Consider the following 16184-nt stretch of genomic DNA (forward strand, 5'->3'; position numbering starts at 1 on the left):
AAGAGTGAAAAAATCAAAACTAACCGATTGGAAGGTCCCTTTTCAATTCCACATTCTGTTTAGAAAATGTCGGTTCAATTCAACGTTTTGTCTAGAAAACATCGTTTTGATTTGACGTTCAAAACATTTAGTTTCGACCTGAATGAAATGCTTTCCGTTTTTCATTTTGGTGAGAAAAAACAAAACAAAGCAAATTCAGTCTCAGTTCAAAATGAAACCATTTTTTTCTGATTATTCGTTTCAGCCACCACACTGAAAAATCAATTATTTAACCCCGTTCTAGTGCAGAAGGCTTTTGAAAATCAAGCCCAGGAAAAGCACAGTTCAGTGCACAATCAAATAAGGATGACACGTATTTAGCGGCAAGCAAGCTAAATTAAACGCCCATTGTTTAACTCCAAACAAAAATGTGCTTTGGACATTCTTTGGTTAAAATTTGACATTTTCTTTTTGGAAAACACATCATTAACAGTTCTAGAAACTAAGTTCCTCATTTTACAGAGAGAGGAAAATTCTCTTCTCAGTACCATCTGGGAACATCAAATCACTGTTCTCCTTTCTGAATCACTTTGGAAGCTGCTGTAGGAAGAATATGTTTTCATGTACAAATTGCTTGATTCATAAAGCTGCCAGTTGCAAGAAAATCCAGAGAGAGGGCAATGCAATTGATCGGCCCATGGGAGGGCAGTTTTGCAACATAGAAAATGCCTAAAGGCAGCGACTCACTGAAATACAAAGACACTATGAGCTTAAGGAAGTAATACTGCTGTGAACACCTGTTAGCAATGCTTCTAAGGAATGGACATTCAGAATGGGGAGACTACTGAAAATAGAACCTCCCTGACACATCTTTCTTATCCTAATGAATGCTTATAGTCGGTCAGGGATTTTACAATTTGTGTTGCTGTCCGCTGGCTGAGAATTCATTTCATATCATTTTGGAAAGGGTGACTTTGTGCTTAAGCTTTGCATTGTGGTATTCCTGGCTGTGCTGCCTATAAATCCAGAGTTACATCACCCTATGAAGCTACACCAGTTTCTCTCACCACTTCACAACTTCCCGGAACTCCAGTGTGGCATGGCCCTGCTCCAGAGTTATGTACAACTCCAGTGCTGGGTCCTCCAGCTGGAGAGCTACCTAAATATTGAATGATAAACCCTCCGGTTTCAACAGTGCAAACTCCATTTCCAGGATATCCACTACTGGTGATATACCCTCCTCCATCTGGGCAGCAGGCTACACCTCCAGAGACTTGTCCTGTGCCTCCAGAGCCGGTTACGACTTTAGAACTGTAACCTCCACCTCCGGAGATGACTCCTCCAGGTGGACACCATTGGACACCTCCTGGGAGGTGGTGGCTACACACAGAGCTTACCACACCTCTGGATATGCAACTGCCACTTCCGGAGCTGAACCCTCCAGGTGGACAGCAGTCTGCACCTCTAGGGATGTTTTGGCTACCTGCAACGCTGACTACACTTCTAGGGCAGACTCCTAAACTTTTGGAGCTGAAACCCCCACCTAGGGAGCCACATCTTCCATGCCCAGAGCTGTAGCCTCTGCTTAAAGAGTCGTAACCATATCCGCTTCCAACTCCAACCGCGGTACCACTGTCTCCAGCTATGTTAGAGGAGTTGGTGACCACAGCTGCAAGAAAAACAGAGGTGCAGTAAGTTGAGCAGAAAGCTTGCACTCTCACAGAAAAAAAACCCCAAACTTGGAATATCCCAATTGAAAATCCTCGGCTTACTTACATACACTCACAGGCGTCCCCAAACATATCCTGTTGGGAAAAGAAAAGGAAGATGAGTACTTCCTCCCATCAATTAGCTCTACTTCTAGGAACGTGATGTTCATTTTATTGTCACTTCAGCCTATCAACCAACCCACTCCATCCTTATGTGTCTCTGTCATCCCATGCATTGCGTCATGTCCAGGGCAGAGGCTCTCTCATCAATACTTGTGCAATGGAGCCCTGGTAGCTGTTTGGATTTCCTAGGTAATCCTCATCTTCACCATTGGAAAGTCACTTAGAGATTGTTCCATTGTCGAGCTTTATGGTATTTTGCACCCACCTGCTTTCTTCTCCTTCCAGCAGTTTCTTGTATGTAGTGATCTCGATATCCAGGGCCAGCTTGACATTCAGGAGCGCCTGGTAATCACGCAGCATGCATGCCAGCTCATCCTTGGCCTTCTGGAGAGCGTTCTGCAGTTCCATGTGTTTACCTCGAGCATCTTTAAGAGCACAATCACCACGCTGCTCAGCATCACAAATGGCTGTTTGCAGACAGGCAATCTGCCAAGGGAGAAAACGGAAGACATTACTGTTGTGTTACTGTTTCTCTACCAGAGTTCTGGGTCATCAGCCTCTGGATTCGCTTCCCAAGTTTCAGTTCCAAATTCAGAAGAATGGATACATGGCTAAGGAAAGCCTAACATCTTGGAAGCTGAATACCTCATTTCATGGCTTTCTTTCAAGGTACTCCAAGTGTCCATAATAAGGTCTACCTGTTACAGGACAGATGACGTTGCTTAGTAGTATGGCACAATTTTGGCATCTCCCTCAAAGGCGTGAAGTATTGGCCACTATCAAACGGTAGGTGCTGGGTTTGGTGGTATATCCACTATTCTATGGTATTCCCATAGGTCTCTGTAATGGGGGCACTCACCTCTCGAGCGCCTCTTAGTGGCTGGGTGTGGTACCACAGATCTTTTCTCACCCCTGGTGTCCCCTTCAGGCTGCCAGCCAACCTTGGTGGGACTTCAGCAGCTTGGCCCTCTGGCCAAGTCACCAAGTCCAAATGACCCCCTTCCGGGGTGGGTATTACATGATTTATTTGCCCTTAGTAGGGCCTTCAGTCCTGGCTCTGGGCCCCTTTAAATACAATCCTGTCTCCTTTGTGGGGTTGATACCACTTTACTTGTGGCCAGTAGGGGAATCTGGGCCTGCCCACTGCTCTGTTGTCCTACCCAGGGACTTTATACACAGCAGCCATGTACTGCTTACCGCAATCCTTCACTTTCACTGCGCCTCTTTCTACCAGTACTTTCATCTCTAGCCCTATCTCAGAGCCAATGCTCTCAGGTTCTTCTCCCTCTGCAATCCCAGCTACATAAGTTCAGCCAGAGATAACCTCTGACTAATTGCCTAGTTCCCTTGGCCAGGGAGCAGCCCCTTTCTTCACTCATCTGGTCCCAGCCTGGAACTGACCTGCTCAGGCCCTGAAGCAACTTTTATCTGAGCCTGCTGGGCTCTGATTGGCTGAACATCTTTATTTTTTCAAGAGAACAACAAGGGGTGCCTTGCAGTTTCTCTCACTGCAGCTAGCAGGTGCTAAACTGTGGCAGAGGATGGAACTGAAAGGGAAACCGAAGACAAGGGAGAAAACGCCGTCTTTGAGGAGACCTGACATGAGAAAGAAAAGGCTTGCTTGAGATACTACTACTGCTCTCACTAACGCTCACCCTTAGAGTTATCCTCCTAAATTTTCCAAGGGTGGTAAGAAGAATTAACCTGGTTGAATAAGAAGGGAGAGAACCTGATTCTCACTTACACTCAGGCCCCAGCTCTGGCAGTGTAAAGGGGCCATCAAAACAAAGTAAATGCAGTTTATACCCACTATATGTCCACTGGCAGAGTGGTGAAAGGGGCCTGAATGTGATTGAAAGTAAAGCCGCAAATCACTTCCCCTTTTATTCCATGTAATTTCCCTTTTCCCGTCACCACTACTTTCCTTGACAAGTGAGAGGTGATGACGATTCTCAAAATCCTTGAATTTGGCTAGACAGAAAGTCTACTCAATAAGTTGAAGAACTGAAACTATGTCTTAAGGGCTGGATGCTTCAGTGTGGACCGTGTTTGCAGAGTTGTGGTAGCCATCTTCTATTAGGGTTGCCAATTTTGGTTGGACATATTCCTAGGTTTCTTCACATGGCATCATCTTTAATTAAAGATTAATCTTTCATTCCTGGATTCTCCAGTACAGTCCTGGAGGGTTGACAATCCTATCTTCTATAATACTTCAAATTGTGGTGTTGGGTTTTTTTAAACACTTGGCCTCATTCATTCCAACCTAGCAACCATCTCAGTTCAGTCTTGGTTCATGCCACAGACACAATAGCATCATTCAGAACCAGAGCATAATTCCCAGTCACACTGTATTCCAATATATCATCCATACTAATACACCAAATCTGGCACATTCATCAGAAAATCAAAACATCTAAATCACTCCTACCTGTTTCTTTACATGGTCAGTCTCACACTGCAGCTTCTGGATCAGACGGGTTAGCTCTGCAATCTCATGCTTGTTTCTCTCTAGATCCTCACAGAATCTGCCCCTTTTGTCCTGAAGCTCCTCGAACTGGTATCCAGAAACAAATTGATTGTTAATTGAACTTGCTTCATACAATACCCTGTATCGTATCTGTCTCATTTGCAACTCACCCTGGTTTGGTACAAAACATCAACTTCTTCTTTGCTTCTCTGAGCAATCTCTTTATACCAGCCTTCAACGTTCTTGATTATGCAGTCTGTGTCCAGGTCTCTGCTGTTGTCCATTTTCACAACAACTGCGGTGTCGCAGAACCGGCCATCCATCTGAGCTCTCTCCTGCAATTGCATAAAATCTTAGGTATCATTTAAAGCCCCCTCCCTTATCCATACTTCCAAGATGTTCGCTCAAGGACAACAGGTCTCTCTTCAATGGACTGGTTCTGATCCTGCAACTAAAGCCCAATGTAAAGGGCTTTGCCTATTAGAAATACAGAAGTCTTTTCTCTTAGGAGTAGGGGCAGGCCAACCAGGTAAGTAGAATGTGTCCAATTTCTGCTGGATTTGGGGATGAAAAGACAGGTCTCATTGTTCCCAGGCATTGTCACCAGATAGATCCAAGGTGAAGATTCATACATTATGGCGTAATGTTATAAAGGCTTTATAATTGCATGTTTAGGGGTGGATTAGTAAATGGCAATCATCCAGGTGGAGTTTCTAGCTATGGAGTCCTTGCTGCCTCTAGTAATCTGGACCCTATGCAACCTGATGGTGATTTCAAGGAGAAACATGGTACTGAACTTCCATGGCAGGTGGCATGAGAAGAATCCTTACCTCATCAAAAACACATCTCAGAAATTCCAGCTTCTGCTTTGACAAGGTCGTGTTCACCTCTAGCTCTTCCTTGTGCAGCAAGGTAGAGTCCGCCTCCTGAGGAAAAAAGGCCACAGGTATTCCAAAACATTGGGGAAACAGTATCGGAGGCAAAGCCTGTTGTCTGTTTCCATCAGGCTTATGGAACAGAATGTCTCGATTTGCCAGGCTTCCTCAAGGGGCTCCCGGGCCTTCCAGAGGAAAATCAACCCACCTCAAAGTCAATGGGGAAGAAAAGTCCTCTTCGTTACTTCGGACTTGATGGAAAACCCAGTATTGACTAATTAAAGTTTAAATACGAACTCTAAATATTCAGTGTTTTTGTCTCGTTTTCTGAGATCAACCTAGAATGGATCTAGCAAGGAAGAAAAACTAAGATGCTCCTCTTTAGATGATTAAAATATTAGTCATTAGTGGGCCTTTACTATTCCATTGCTGTCCAGCTACCACCTTTTTTGATCTGTCCACCAGGGCCCACTTACAAATGACATGAACAGTAACTTAAGTGTGTTATCTTTGTTTGTGATTTACAACGATGCTAGTTTTAATGCCGTTCAACTTCTTCTCCCATTCCCATCTATATCCTTTTTCCACACTCTCCGGTATGTGTGTAAAGATGTGCCTTTTCCTCATGCTACCATCATCAGGTATCTTCTAATAACTTTCTATTGCTGCGGCATCCATGCAAAATGGTTATAGCTATATTTACAGATCCACGCTTCCTCTTTTAGCCACCTGAATTTCTCACCTTCTTGAGCACCACAAACTCGGTCTCTGCCGCTGTGCGCCTGCTGATTTCCTCTTCATATCTGTGGGAAAAGAGAAGAGACAGCGGTGGGTCAGTGCTTGTTTTGCCAACTGCCATAACACACATGGGCAACATTTTTCTCTTTCAACTTGAAATCAACGTTGAGTCTGTTTCACTAATCGCAAATGCCATTTCAATTGATATTGTTGTTGGGTATTTGGCGGCGTGCATGTGTTCTCTCTGCATGCTGCACTGGCTCTGGCCAGATAGCACATACAGCAGGCTTCGACTGAACTGCTCAATAAGACCACAGGACTTGGTTTAGCAGCAAAGGTGCCTGGCCAGGTTTATTTTCAACAAAGTACAGTAATGGCACCTGGTAGACTCTGCGAAGGTACTAAGACATGTATGCTTGTGACAATGGATGCAGCTCAGTCACTGGTAGAACTTTCCACTGCTCCATAGGCTTGCCAAAGACACTCCCTTTGAGATACGTTTTTATACACAAATACAAACAAATTACAAATCAGAGTGCCACCTGTTGACGTATTTGGGTGCCACTCACTGTCTTGTACATGTTGGTTTGATTAAAACATGTTTATTAATTAAGCTGTTATCCTGACCTTATAATCAGGATGGGTCAGTGTGGTCCTGTTACCTCTGGGAAATGTGCTAGTATTGAGGTGTTCTGGTACCACCCTTCTGGAGTATGTGTTTTTGCAATATCAGCCCTGTGCTTGCCAAATTCTGTGAGGATAGCCTGCCTCTTGCTCACAACCTGACTTTGCTTCATATTGGCAGAGTTTTGACCACTACTTTAGTTCAGGCCTCAGGCCTCAAACCAGGCCTCTAATACAAGGGCGTATGTCTCAGGCCTTCTTCCTACAACAATAGTTATTGCAGCTAAAGACTGGAATAATTCAGTGGTGAATCAGGCCACAATTTTTTTCACATCCCACAGCAGCTAAAGGAGATCGCACGAAATAGAGCAAAGTGAGAAGAAAGCAAATGATGGATAATCTCTTACTTGCATTTGAATTCATCCACAAGCTTCCTTGACACAGACTCTTCACAGGTCAGTTGTTCCTTGTCACTTAACAAACCCTCAAGCTGCTTCCTCAGGCTGCAAATATAATTCTCAAAGCATTGCTCGAGATTTTTCCGTGGGGCTGGAGGAACACACTGCTGCAAGAGGTTCCATTTGGTCTCCAGCACCTTGTTCTGCTGCTCCAGGTGTCGAACCTGTAAACCAAAATTCAGCAATTTTTTAAATCTCCAAAAGCTACCACCAAAGAACTGAAAAAAAAAAAGAAATTGGGACCCTAAGTGAAACTGTCCTTTTTGATTCAGGAACTGTTATTGGTAATCCAGAGGCAGGAACAGAGTATTTGGCAACTAGAGAGCCAAAGGAAGCACATCTTTGGGAAATGATACTTAATAGTAACTCCCTCTGAGTAATCATAAATGTATATCAAAGTTGAATACATTTTAAGCTAACAAATACTGTATTCTATTCACCTTCTTATTACATGTATCCCCATGGTACTGAAATCATGGATTCATAGAATATTAGCGTTGGAAGAGACCTCAGGAGATCATCTAGTCCAATCCCCTGCTCAAAGCAGGACCAACACCAACTAACTCATCCCAGCCACGGCTTTGTCGAGCTGGGCCTTAAAACCTCTAAGGATGGAGATTCCACCATCTCCCTAGGTAACCCATTCCAGTGCTTCACCACCCTCCTAGTGAACTAGTGTTTCCTAATATCCACCCAGACCTCCTCCACTGCAACTTGAGACCTTTGCTTCTTGTTCTGTCATCTGCTGCCACTGAGAACAGCCGAGCTCCATCCTCTTCGGAACCCCCTTTCATAACTTCTGGTTGAGACAGAGTAGATCCTTTAGAAAGTCATCTGCCCTTGATTTAAAGCCTTCAAGTGACAGAGACTTTCCAAAGAGTAAAGTACTGCAGTGGCTCTGTCTCGGGGCATGATCCAACTCCAGTTAAGTGAATTTGGGTGTCTTTCCACTGATTTCAGTAGGAATTTGACTGGGCGCCAATCCAAGGACAATCTGATGCTCTTGTTCCAAAGGTCACAGTCTGAACATGGGGAAATTTGCATCTGGATGCAGATCCGGATTAGAAATCTGCACCATGGGCCATTCTCTTAGTTTTATTTAAAGAAATATAGAAAACATCGACGCTCTCACCTTGTCAATGAAGCAGGCAAATTGGTTGTTCAGGGTCTTCATCTGCTCCCTCTCGTGTTCTCGTGCCTCATGTTCTTGTGGGTCAACTCCCACACAGAGCGGCTTCAGGAGGGACTCATTGACACTGACCCCTTGGATACCATCACTCCTGCAATCGGCATAACCTCCAAAAGTTCCATAGCCTCTGGGTCCGCAAAGACCTACCCTGCTGCTAAAACCTCCAGAGCTGCCATAACCTACACTGCCCCAAGCTGTGCCACCATAGCCATAACCTCCGTGGCATCCAGCATCGGCAATTCTTGTGCTTCCACCCGGGTGGCAGACACTCCTGCTGCTGTAGCCACCAACTTTACATCTTTCGACCGGCGGGCCTACAGAGGCCACACAGGTTCTGTGTCCGCTTAGGCCACAGGCATCAGAAGCTGAACTGAAGCCCTTTCGTCCAATGGTGGAGCTTGCAAAAAACGTCTGTCTGTTCATGGCACCGTATTTGAATACAGGAATAAGTATCAGGAGCTGCAGTGCGTGACAGCAGCAAAAAGTGAAGGAAAAAGGACTCCTCTGATGTGACACCTTGACACTACCCCTTATATATGATAGTGAAGCTGGGCTTGGTTGGATCAGAAAATTAATTTAAGTTTTCAAGGGTTTGGTTTGCCTAGCAGCAGTAAATGCTTTGCAACATGCAATGCTTCATAGTAAACATTAACCGCTTATGAAATAACGCATTTAAAATGCTTTGTTTGCAAGCTTTGCTCAGAAGATATTCTTGTTTAAAGTATTCTCACTTTATACTAATTATAGCTTAGCGGATGTATTCATGAGAGTCTTCATAGTTTGTTTGCAATTGTGGTTTTTATTCTTCTGTCCCTTGGGTTTTATGATGTGACAGTACATTCTGCAGATTTGCATTTTACGGATATAGTTTCAAGAGCTGTCCTTTTTCCTTCCACCAGTGTGTTGGGCTCATGTTTGGTGAAATTTTTCAGTCAAACCGTAAACTTGCCAGAAAAATGCATTTTCGGGGTGATGAAAGCTATTTACAAAATCGTGTTAAATTCAGCAAAGAGCTTTGCCTGGGGAAAAGATTTGAAAAAAAAGTCAAAATGATTCATTTTGATATTTTCTAAATAAATCATTTTGATTTTTCATTTCAAAACATTAGCTAGATTTGGTTTTAAAAGTCATTGTAAAGAGTAAAAAAAACATCCAATGTAATGAAACTGAATTGAAAAACCAAACAAAATTTAGCTTCAGTTCGAACAAAATATTTCATTCTACCTGAAACAATTTTTTGTTTATTTCCTTTGGGAGAGGGGAACACACACCCATACACACACACACACACACACACACAAAACTAAACAACGTTTTAATAGATTTTTTTGGTTTGGCCACTGAACCAAAAAATGTATAGAATTCGGTAGAAACTACTAAGCTTATCCAACATATCCTCAGTTGGGTCCACTTAATATGCCTGCATGTTTGACACCCATTATATAAGAGTTTTTATACCCACTCAAATAAAATCATAATTTCTTTATGTTTGGTTGGGAATATGTACAAGTAATGAAAACAGACCATAGCAGAATCTCAGTAAAACCATGATGTTCTTTGCATTTCTACACCTCATCCAGCTAATGAAGAGAGCATTCCTATCTCTTAGCTCTTGTGATGAAGTTAATGAATGAGTAAATATTCTTCAAAAAGGATTGGCTGGGATTGCACAGCCCACACAACCTAAACAGGTGAACAAGTCACCAATACCCTACAAGAAGAAAATTCAGACAATTTCATTTTCTGCTTGGTTTTGGGGAACTCATTGCAGAAGACTTTCGGGTGTTGTCACTGAGACTAGACTGGGAGCAGGACGTGAACAAGGTGCCTCCCTTGTCTTTGAAGAAGCGTCATCTGGCTTGCAATTTTAACAAGCTCTGTGTCATCTTGTCATCTCAATGGTGAACAGCAAAGTTCCCTTTGGGCCATCATTCTCTCAGTTTATCTTGGCAAGGACCTGTGCTACTTTATCACAAGAAATCTTCCCTTTCTCCTGTGGCACTATGATCACTGCGCATCCAGAGACAGAAAGCGGCAAGCACTTTGGACTCCTCCCTCGTGTTAATACAAAGCTGCGTAGGGCACCAGGGAATTTGGGGCACCACATTTCCTGGTACCCTGCGCAGCTGCATACTGCTCCAGCTCTTCACCAGGGCCCCAGGCCCCACTCTGCCCCGTCCCAGCCCTGCCCCCATTCCCCTGAGAACTGCTGCAGGGGACAGGCCTACAGTCACTGCATGGTAAGTGGAGTGACCCGGACCCAGCCTGCTTTGCTCCCTTGGCTCCCAGCTGCACTGCTGTCAAGTGCTGGGGAGCAGTTCCCCCCACCCTCCAAGGCTGGGAGCCAGGGGAGCAGAGAGGAGCAGGCTGGGGCCAGGAGGAGGTTTCTCCCTTCCCCCCAGCCCTCTCCCCACAGAGGCCTAAGGCCAGCCCCCCCTGCCCAGAGGCCTGGGTCCCCCCACAGTCCCCCCGCGGGGGGTCTGCGTAGGGCACCAAAATGTCTAGGGATGGGACTGTGTTAATATGTCCCCGTACAGCTTGTTTATTAAGATTTTTGGTCAGATATAAATGCTCATCACCAAAACGCACCCATGCAAACATTGAAGAACCACAGGAATGTAGGCAATACAACCAAGGAGCAGTTGATGTAACAGTAACATTTCTTTCACTTCCGGACATGTCATTTAATCACCAGCTAAATGATCAATGCAACTTAAACCACCTCTGCATTTTCTTCACTGCCTTGGCCTCTCTCAGTGTCTGCTTGGACTGATGGGCTTTCAAGTATAGGCAGAAGGTCAAACAAATGTAGCTATTTCAGACCACAGTGGGCATTCCAAAAGAAAAGAGATGTTTCATGGAACCCCCTTCCAGCTGCTTTAACCCCTTTATAACAAAGGGGGACAAGGTCAAGGGGGACTCAGCTTATCCTGGAGGACTGTGTCCAGTTTTGGGCCCCACACTACAAGAGGGATGTCGAAAAATTGGAGAGAGTCCACCGGAGGGCAACAAAAATGATTAGGGGGCTGGAGCACATGACTTATGAGGAGAGGCTGAGGGAATTGGGATTGTTTAGTCTGCAGAAGAGACGAATGAAGGGGGATTTGATAGCTGCTTTCAACTACCTGAAAGGGGGTTCCAGAGAGGATGGATCTAAACTGTTCTCAGTGGTGGCAGATGACAGAACAAGGAATAATGGTCTCAAGTTGCAGTGGGGGAGGTTTAGGTTGGATATTAGGAAACACTATTTCACTAGGAGGGTGATGAAGCGCTGGAATGGGTTTCCTAGGGAGGAGGTAGAATCTCCATCCTTAGAGGTTTTTAAGATCAGGCTTGACAAAGCCCTGGCTGGGATGATTTAGTTGGGAATTGGTCCTGCTTTGAGCAGGGGGTTGGACTAGATGACCTCCTGAGATCCCTTCCTACCCTGATATTCTATGATTCTATGATCCCAGCTGTGACATTATGGCATGTGGAGAGTGGTGGTCTTTCAAATAAGCAGGTTTCAAGCTTGCTCTGAATGCTAAATCTTTGTGGAGACATTTTCCAGAAGATGCCAGGGATCTTACACCCACATAACACAACGTGAAACCATTGGGCACTCCTTAAAATATTCACTCCTTTGGTGCTGAATCCTCCAACATGGGCTTAAGTGGGTCTTAACTAATGCATAGGTCTTCTGAAGGAGTTGCCCTGTAACAGGAGAACTTCTCAAAGCTCTTCGTTGCTCATTATTTCTCAAAGGATTCATTGCTTCAGCTTATAACTGGGGACTGGATTCAATGATCCGGTGTCTTCTAGTCCTACATTCGCTCTTAGTTTTCACACTGCTTGAATCTCAACTTCTGAGCACCAAATCTGTGATACCCAGTGTAAAGCTTGTACACACACACACACACTGCAATTAGACAAGCAAAGTAGCTGATGTGTACACAATGCACCTGTGCATAATAATTAATGTGTAAATGTGATGCTGTAGCAAAACAGAAGCATACTTTGATCTTCCTCAAGAGGCCGTCCTTCCCTCTCCAGAACTGCAGTGGTAATAAATGTGTGGCTTAATAGGACTCCCGAATACTGGATTAAGCGAAATACCCATGGCTGTAAAAATGCACATAAATCAAAGCCTGAATAAAACAAACACTAGTGATCACATCTAGGTCTTGGTTATACCCATCTGAATCTGGAGTAATAGTTCTAAACATGATCTGCAAAGAGAGAGAGAGAGAGAATGCGGGTGCCCCAATAGAACTGATTCTCTAGGCAAAGAGCATTCTTAAATTTCAGCAGCGTGATAGGAGGAATGCTAAATTGTAATCTCAATATTGATTCACTATGAATAGATCACAGCCTGATTTACTGTTCACCCCCCTCTATTTGCAGTTTAGGACTATCTGAGTTCTAAAATATGGCTAATACTGCCAGAACAGTATCCATTCTTACTCTATCCCTGTACCTGAGCATGATAGTTCACTGCTCACCTGATCACTATCTCCAGGTTTTCCTGATCTCGTTTATACTAGTTTTACAACACACCAACTCCACTGGCATCAGTGGCATAACTACCAAAACACGCTGGTCAAGGGTGGCGTGTGAACCACAGGCTAGGGGAGGCTAGCACCCAGCCGCTGCCCTTTCACCCAAGGCCTGCCCTTTCCATGTACCCATCCCCTGCTGGAGGCCAGACCCGGCTCACTGCAGCCACCAGCCCTTGCCCCAGACTAGCTTCCTCAGCTCTGGAGCGCCAGGAGGGTGGGCAGTGCGGCCCCAGCCTAAGCCGGAGACACAGGACAGGGGGTGTTAAGGCTGATTCCCCACTCTGCCACTTCAAGTGCAGAAGGTGGGGGCCCGCAAGGATTAAAAAATTAATACTGGGCACTCCAGGCTTGTATTAAACTCCCAAGGTTAGAGCTTCACTCTGACCTTGGATGGGTAGATGCTGCCACCACCTAAATGCAAAACACCTTGGAGCCCAGGAAGACACACTTCCTGTGGGGTGCCATCAAGCCCTTTCTCTCTCTCTCTCTCTCTCTCTCTCTCTCACACACACACACACACACACACACACGGGAAGGGCTGAGAAAGGAAAACAAAGAAATCAGTTGTTACCACCAGCTAATTAAAAAACATGTGCACAAACCTCTTAAGACACAAAAATCCAGTCCTCTTCTTAAAAAAGGTAAATTTTATTAAAAACAAAAAGAAAGAAAATACGTCTGAAATCTCAAGTTACTGCTAGATTTTTAAAAGAGCAATTCCAAAAATTAAGCACCCAAAATAGTTTTCTGGGGGGTTCAGCTTCAAAGTTACAAGCAACAAAAGCATCTGGGGTTAGCACCGAGGAGTCCACAAGCCAATAAGAAATAAACAGAAATAAACCTAATCGTGTCTTTCTAAACATTCCTGATCTACTCACATATCTGCGTTGTTAAATAAGTAGTTCTAGACAGGATCTGATGATTTTCATATCTGGTCTTCAGCTTCTCACAGCATAACTGCTGCCTTCTTTCCCAGAGAACAACAACAACACACAAAGGGAAAGCTTTCTTCACCGTTTTAAAAAGTTCTAGCCTTTCCACTGGCTTTTTTGGTCAGTTGCCCACTCCCTTCCTTTACCTGTGGACTTTTTAAACCCTTTACAGGTAAAGCAAGCAGAGAAGAGCCACTATATATAAAGAGGGACTTTATAGCTAACTGGGTGTCTCACTGTCCATAAAAGGGAGCTCCCCACCCACTTCGTTTATCTAAGGGGGACTGGAGCTGCACACTGGAAGGGGGGAGCCTGGGGACAGAGTGTGGGCAGGGCCATGTCTAGCATTTTGAGGAGACACAGCCTCCCCCAGCCTATGGTATCGCCGCCCGTGACGCTGGAGTACACAAGCTCAGACTCAGAGCTTCGCTGTTTAATGGTGGCTGTTGGGAAGGCATTAAAGCTGGTTGGGGAAACAAAATCACACACCAAAAAGGTCAAAATGACATTGCAACTTTAGATTATGGTGCAGAGTATGTTCAAATGGCCAAGTCCACATTCTCCCTTTTGCTGGGATTGCAGGACATAACTGGACACCTAAACCTACATCTGATGTTATCCTGATGATTTATTGGTGTGACCTCTGGCTGAATTCTAAACTATTGACCTTCAGTGGGACTAATTGAATCTTTCAGGTTAAGTACACGCTTAACTGTCCTGTTGAATCACAGCCTAGAAATGGAAGAAACTACAAACTCTTCCTCAATTCCCTGCTATTCCACTGTTGTGTAGCAGTACATCCCCCTGCCATTGGTACCTGAACTAGCGAGCGCAAAGATAGCTTGGGAATGTCTAAGTGAGACTGAATCTGATTGCAGACTAGATATACACAGAGTAGTTAAAGAAATCTTAGAGTAAGGTGGCCTTAAAATGCATGTGAATATAGCTTATACCCATTTGCATGGCCAGAGTACTATAAAGAGTCATTAAGAACATAAGAACAGCCACACTGGGTCAGACCAAAGGTCTATCCAGTTCAGTATCCTGTCTACTGACAGTGGCCAATGGCAGGTGCCCCAGAGGGAGTGAACCTAACAGGTAATGATCAGGGATCCCTCTCCTGCCATCCATCTCCACCCTCGGACAAACAGAGGCTAGGGACACCATTCCTTACCCATCCTGGCTAATAGCCATTAATGGACTTAACCTCCACGAATTCATCCAGTCCTTAGTGTAACTGAGGATTTAGGCTCTCAGTGTAAGATGAATTTCTAGGAAGCAGTGCATTAGATATTCAAATCAGCCCTGCATTTCTCAAATACTGTCTTGAAAAACACTTCCTATTGTGACTGTTTAAGGCAATAAAATCTACTCAATTGCCAAACTTCAGGGCTGGATTCTGCTCCTCTTACTCACACTGGTCAAGAGATGCAAAAGTAACTCGTGACTTGGGGTGTCTCAGCTTTGGGTAGCCAACTTGAGACATCTTAAAAGGCTTGATTTTCAGAGGGTAGGTTCTTGGCGCTTTCGGAAAGTCAGGCATTTTCAAAAGTTTGCAGTTGGGTCCCCCATAATGGAGACAACTCAAAGTCACCCAAACATTTTTTAAAACATTGCTACATGAGTCTTCTCATTGAGATCAATAGGGCTCCTCACCGAGGTAAGCTGCTATACAACCTGAGGACGTGTGGAAGAATTAGGCCCCTAAAGAGCAGAACACATGACAACTGATTCTACCCTAGCCTCTGTTTGCCAGATGCTGGGACTGGGTGACAGGATTCATAGATTTATAGACTCTAGGACTGGAAGGGACCTCGAGAGGTCATTGAATCCAGTCCCCTGCCCTCATGGCAGGACCAAATACTGTCTAGACCATCCTTGATAGACATTTATCTAACCTACTCTTAAATATCTCCAGAGATGGAGATTCCACAACCTCCCTAGGCTATTTATTCCAGTGTTTAACTACCCTGACAGTTAGGAATTTTTTCCTAATGTCCAACCTAAATATCCCTTGCTGCAGTTTAAGCCCATTTCTTCTTGTTCTATCATTAGAGGCTAAGGTGAACAAGGATGGATCACTTGATGATTACCTGTTCTGTTCACTCCCTCTTGGGCATCTGGCATTGGCCACTGTGGGAAGACAGGATGCTGGGCTAGGTGGACATTTGGTCTGTCCCAGTATGGCCATTATGTTCATATGTACCGTAAATGTAGTAGAGAAGAGAGTCAGTAATGACCTGCTTCCTATTCCAGACTTTAAGGAGATCTTCCTTCTGAGTCAAGTATACCATCTTCTTGCTTGAAAAATATTCTTCATCTATTTAAACCATCTCCTAGGTTATATACGATTTGATTTATTTCTCTGCTGCTCACATTAGTTCTTATCAACTTAATCTCAAGCCATTTCAGCTCTCCGTGCTGCTGCCAAATTTGTTTTTATCCATTCAAGCACACAAGAAAATTACTCCCACGCCCTGGAGCTCTCCCTTTGACCTGACTTGAGATTCTGAACCATCATGGACAGGATTTCCAAGTGACACAACTAATCG

At 44.4% G+C, this 16184-nt stretch overlaps 1 protein-coding gene across 1 annotated transcript; it reads right to left on the bottom strand.

The window, feature by feature from the left end:
- Positions 1-1019: 1019 nt before the first annotated feature.
- On the bottom strand, positions 1020-8585 carry LOC116828551 (keratin, type II cytoskeletal 73-like). Its single transcript, XM_032786880.1, has 9 exons — positions 8106-8585; positions 6923-7137; positions 5896-5956; positions 5109-5204; positions 4449-4613; positions 4240-4365; positions 2077-2297; positions 1756-1784; positions 1020-1648 (listed from the first exon to the last, which is right to left on the bottom strand). The coding sequence occupies exons 1-9, from the start codon at positions 8583-8585 to the stop codon at positions 1020-1022; spliced, it is 2022 nt and encodes a 673-aa protein (XP_032642771.1).
- Positions 8586-16184: the final 7599 nt, after the last annotated feature.

This window comes from Chelonoidis abingdonii, chromosome 26, assembly GCF_003597395.2.
Source record: "Chelonoidis abingdonii isolate Lonesome George chromosome 26, CheloAbing_2.0, whole genome shotgun sequence".
NCBI lineage: Eukaryota > Metazoa > Chordata > Testudines > Testudinidae > Chelonoidis > Chelonoidis abingdonii.

Coding starts and splice junctions, on each gene's coding strand:
- LOC116828551 (XM_032786880.1), bottom strand. CDS start 8,585: ATGAACAGACAGACGTTTTTTGCAAGCTCCACCATTGGACGAAAGGGC. Junction 4,614..5,108: donor TGAGATGTGTTTTTGATGAG/GTAAGGATTCTT, acceptor ATGCAATTGCAG/GAGAGAGCTCAGATGGATGG. Junction 1,649..1,755: donor GGGGACGCCTGTGAGTGTAT/GTAAGTAAGCCG, acceptor TTTTTCTTGCAG/CTGTGGTCACCAACTCCTCT.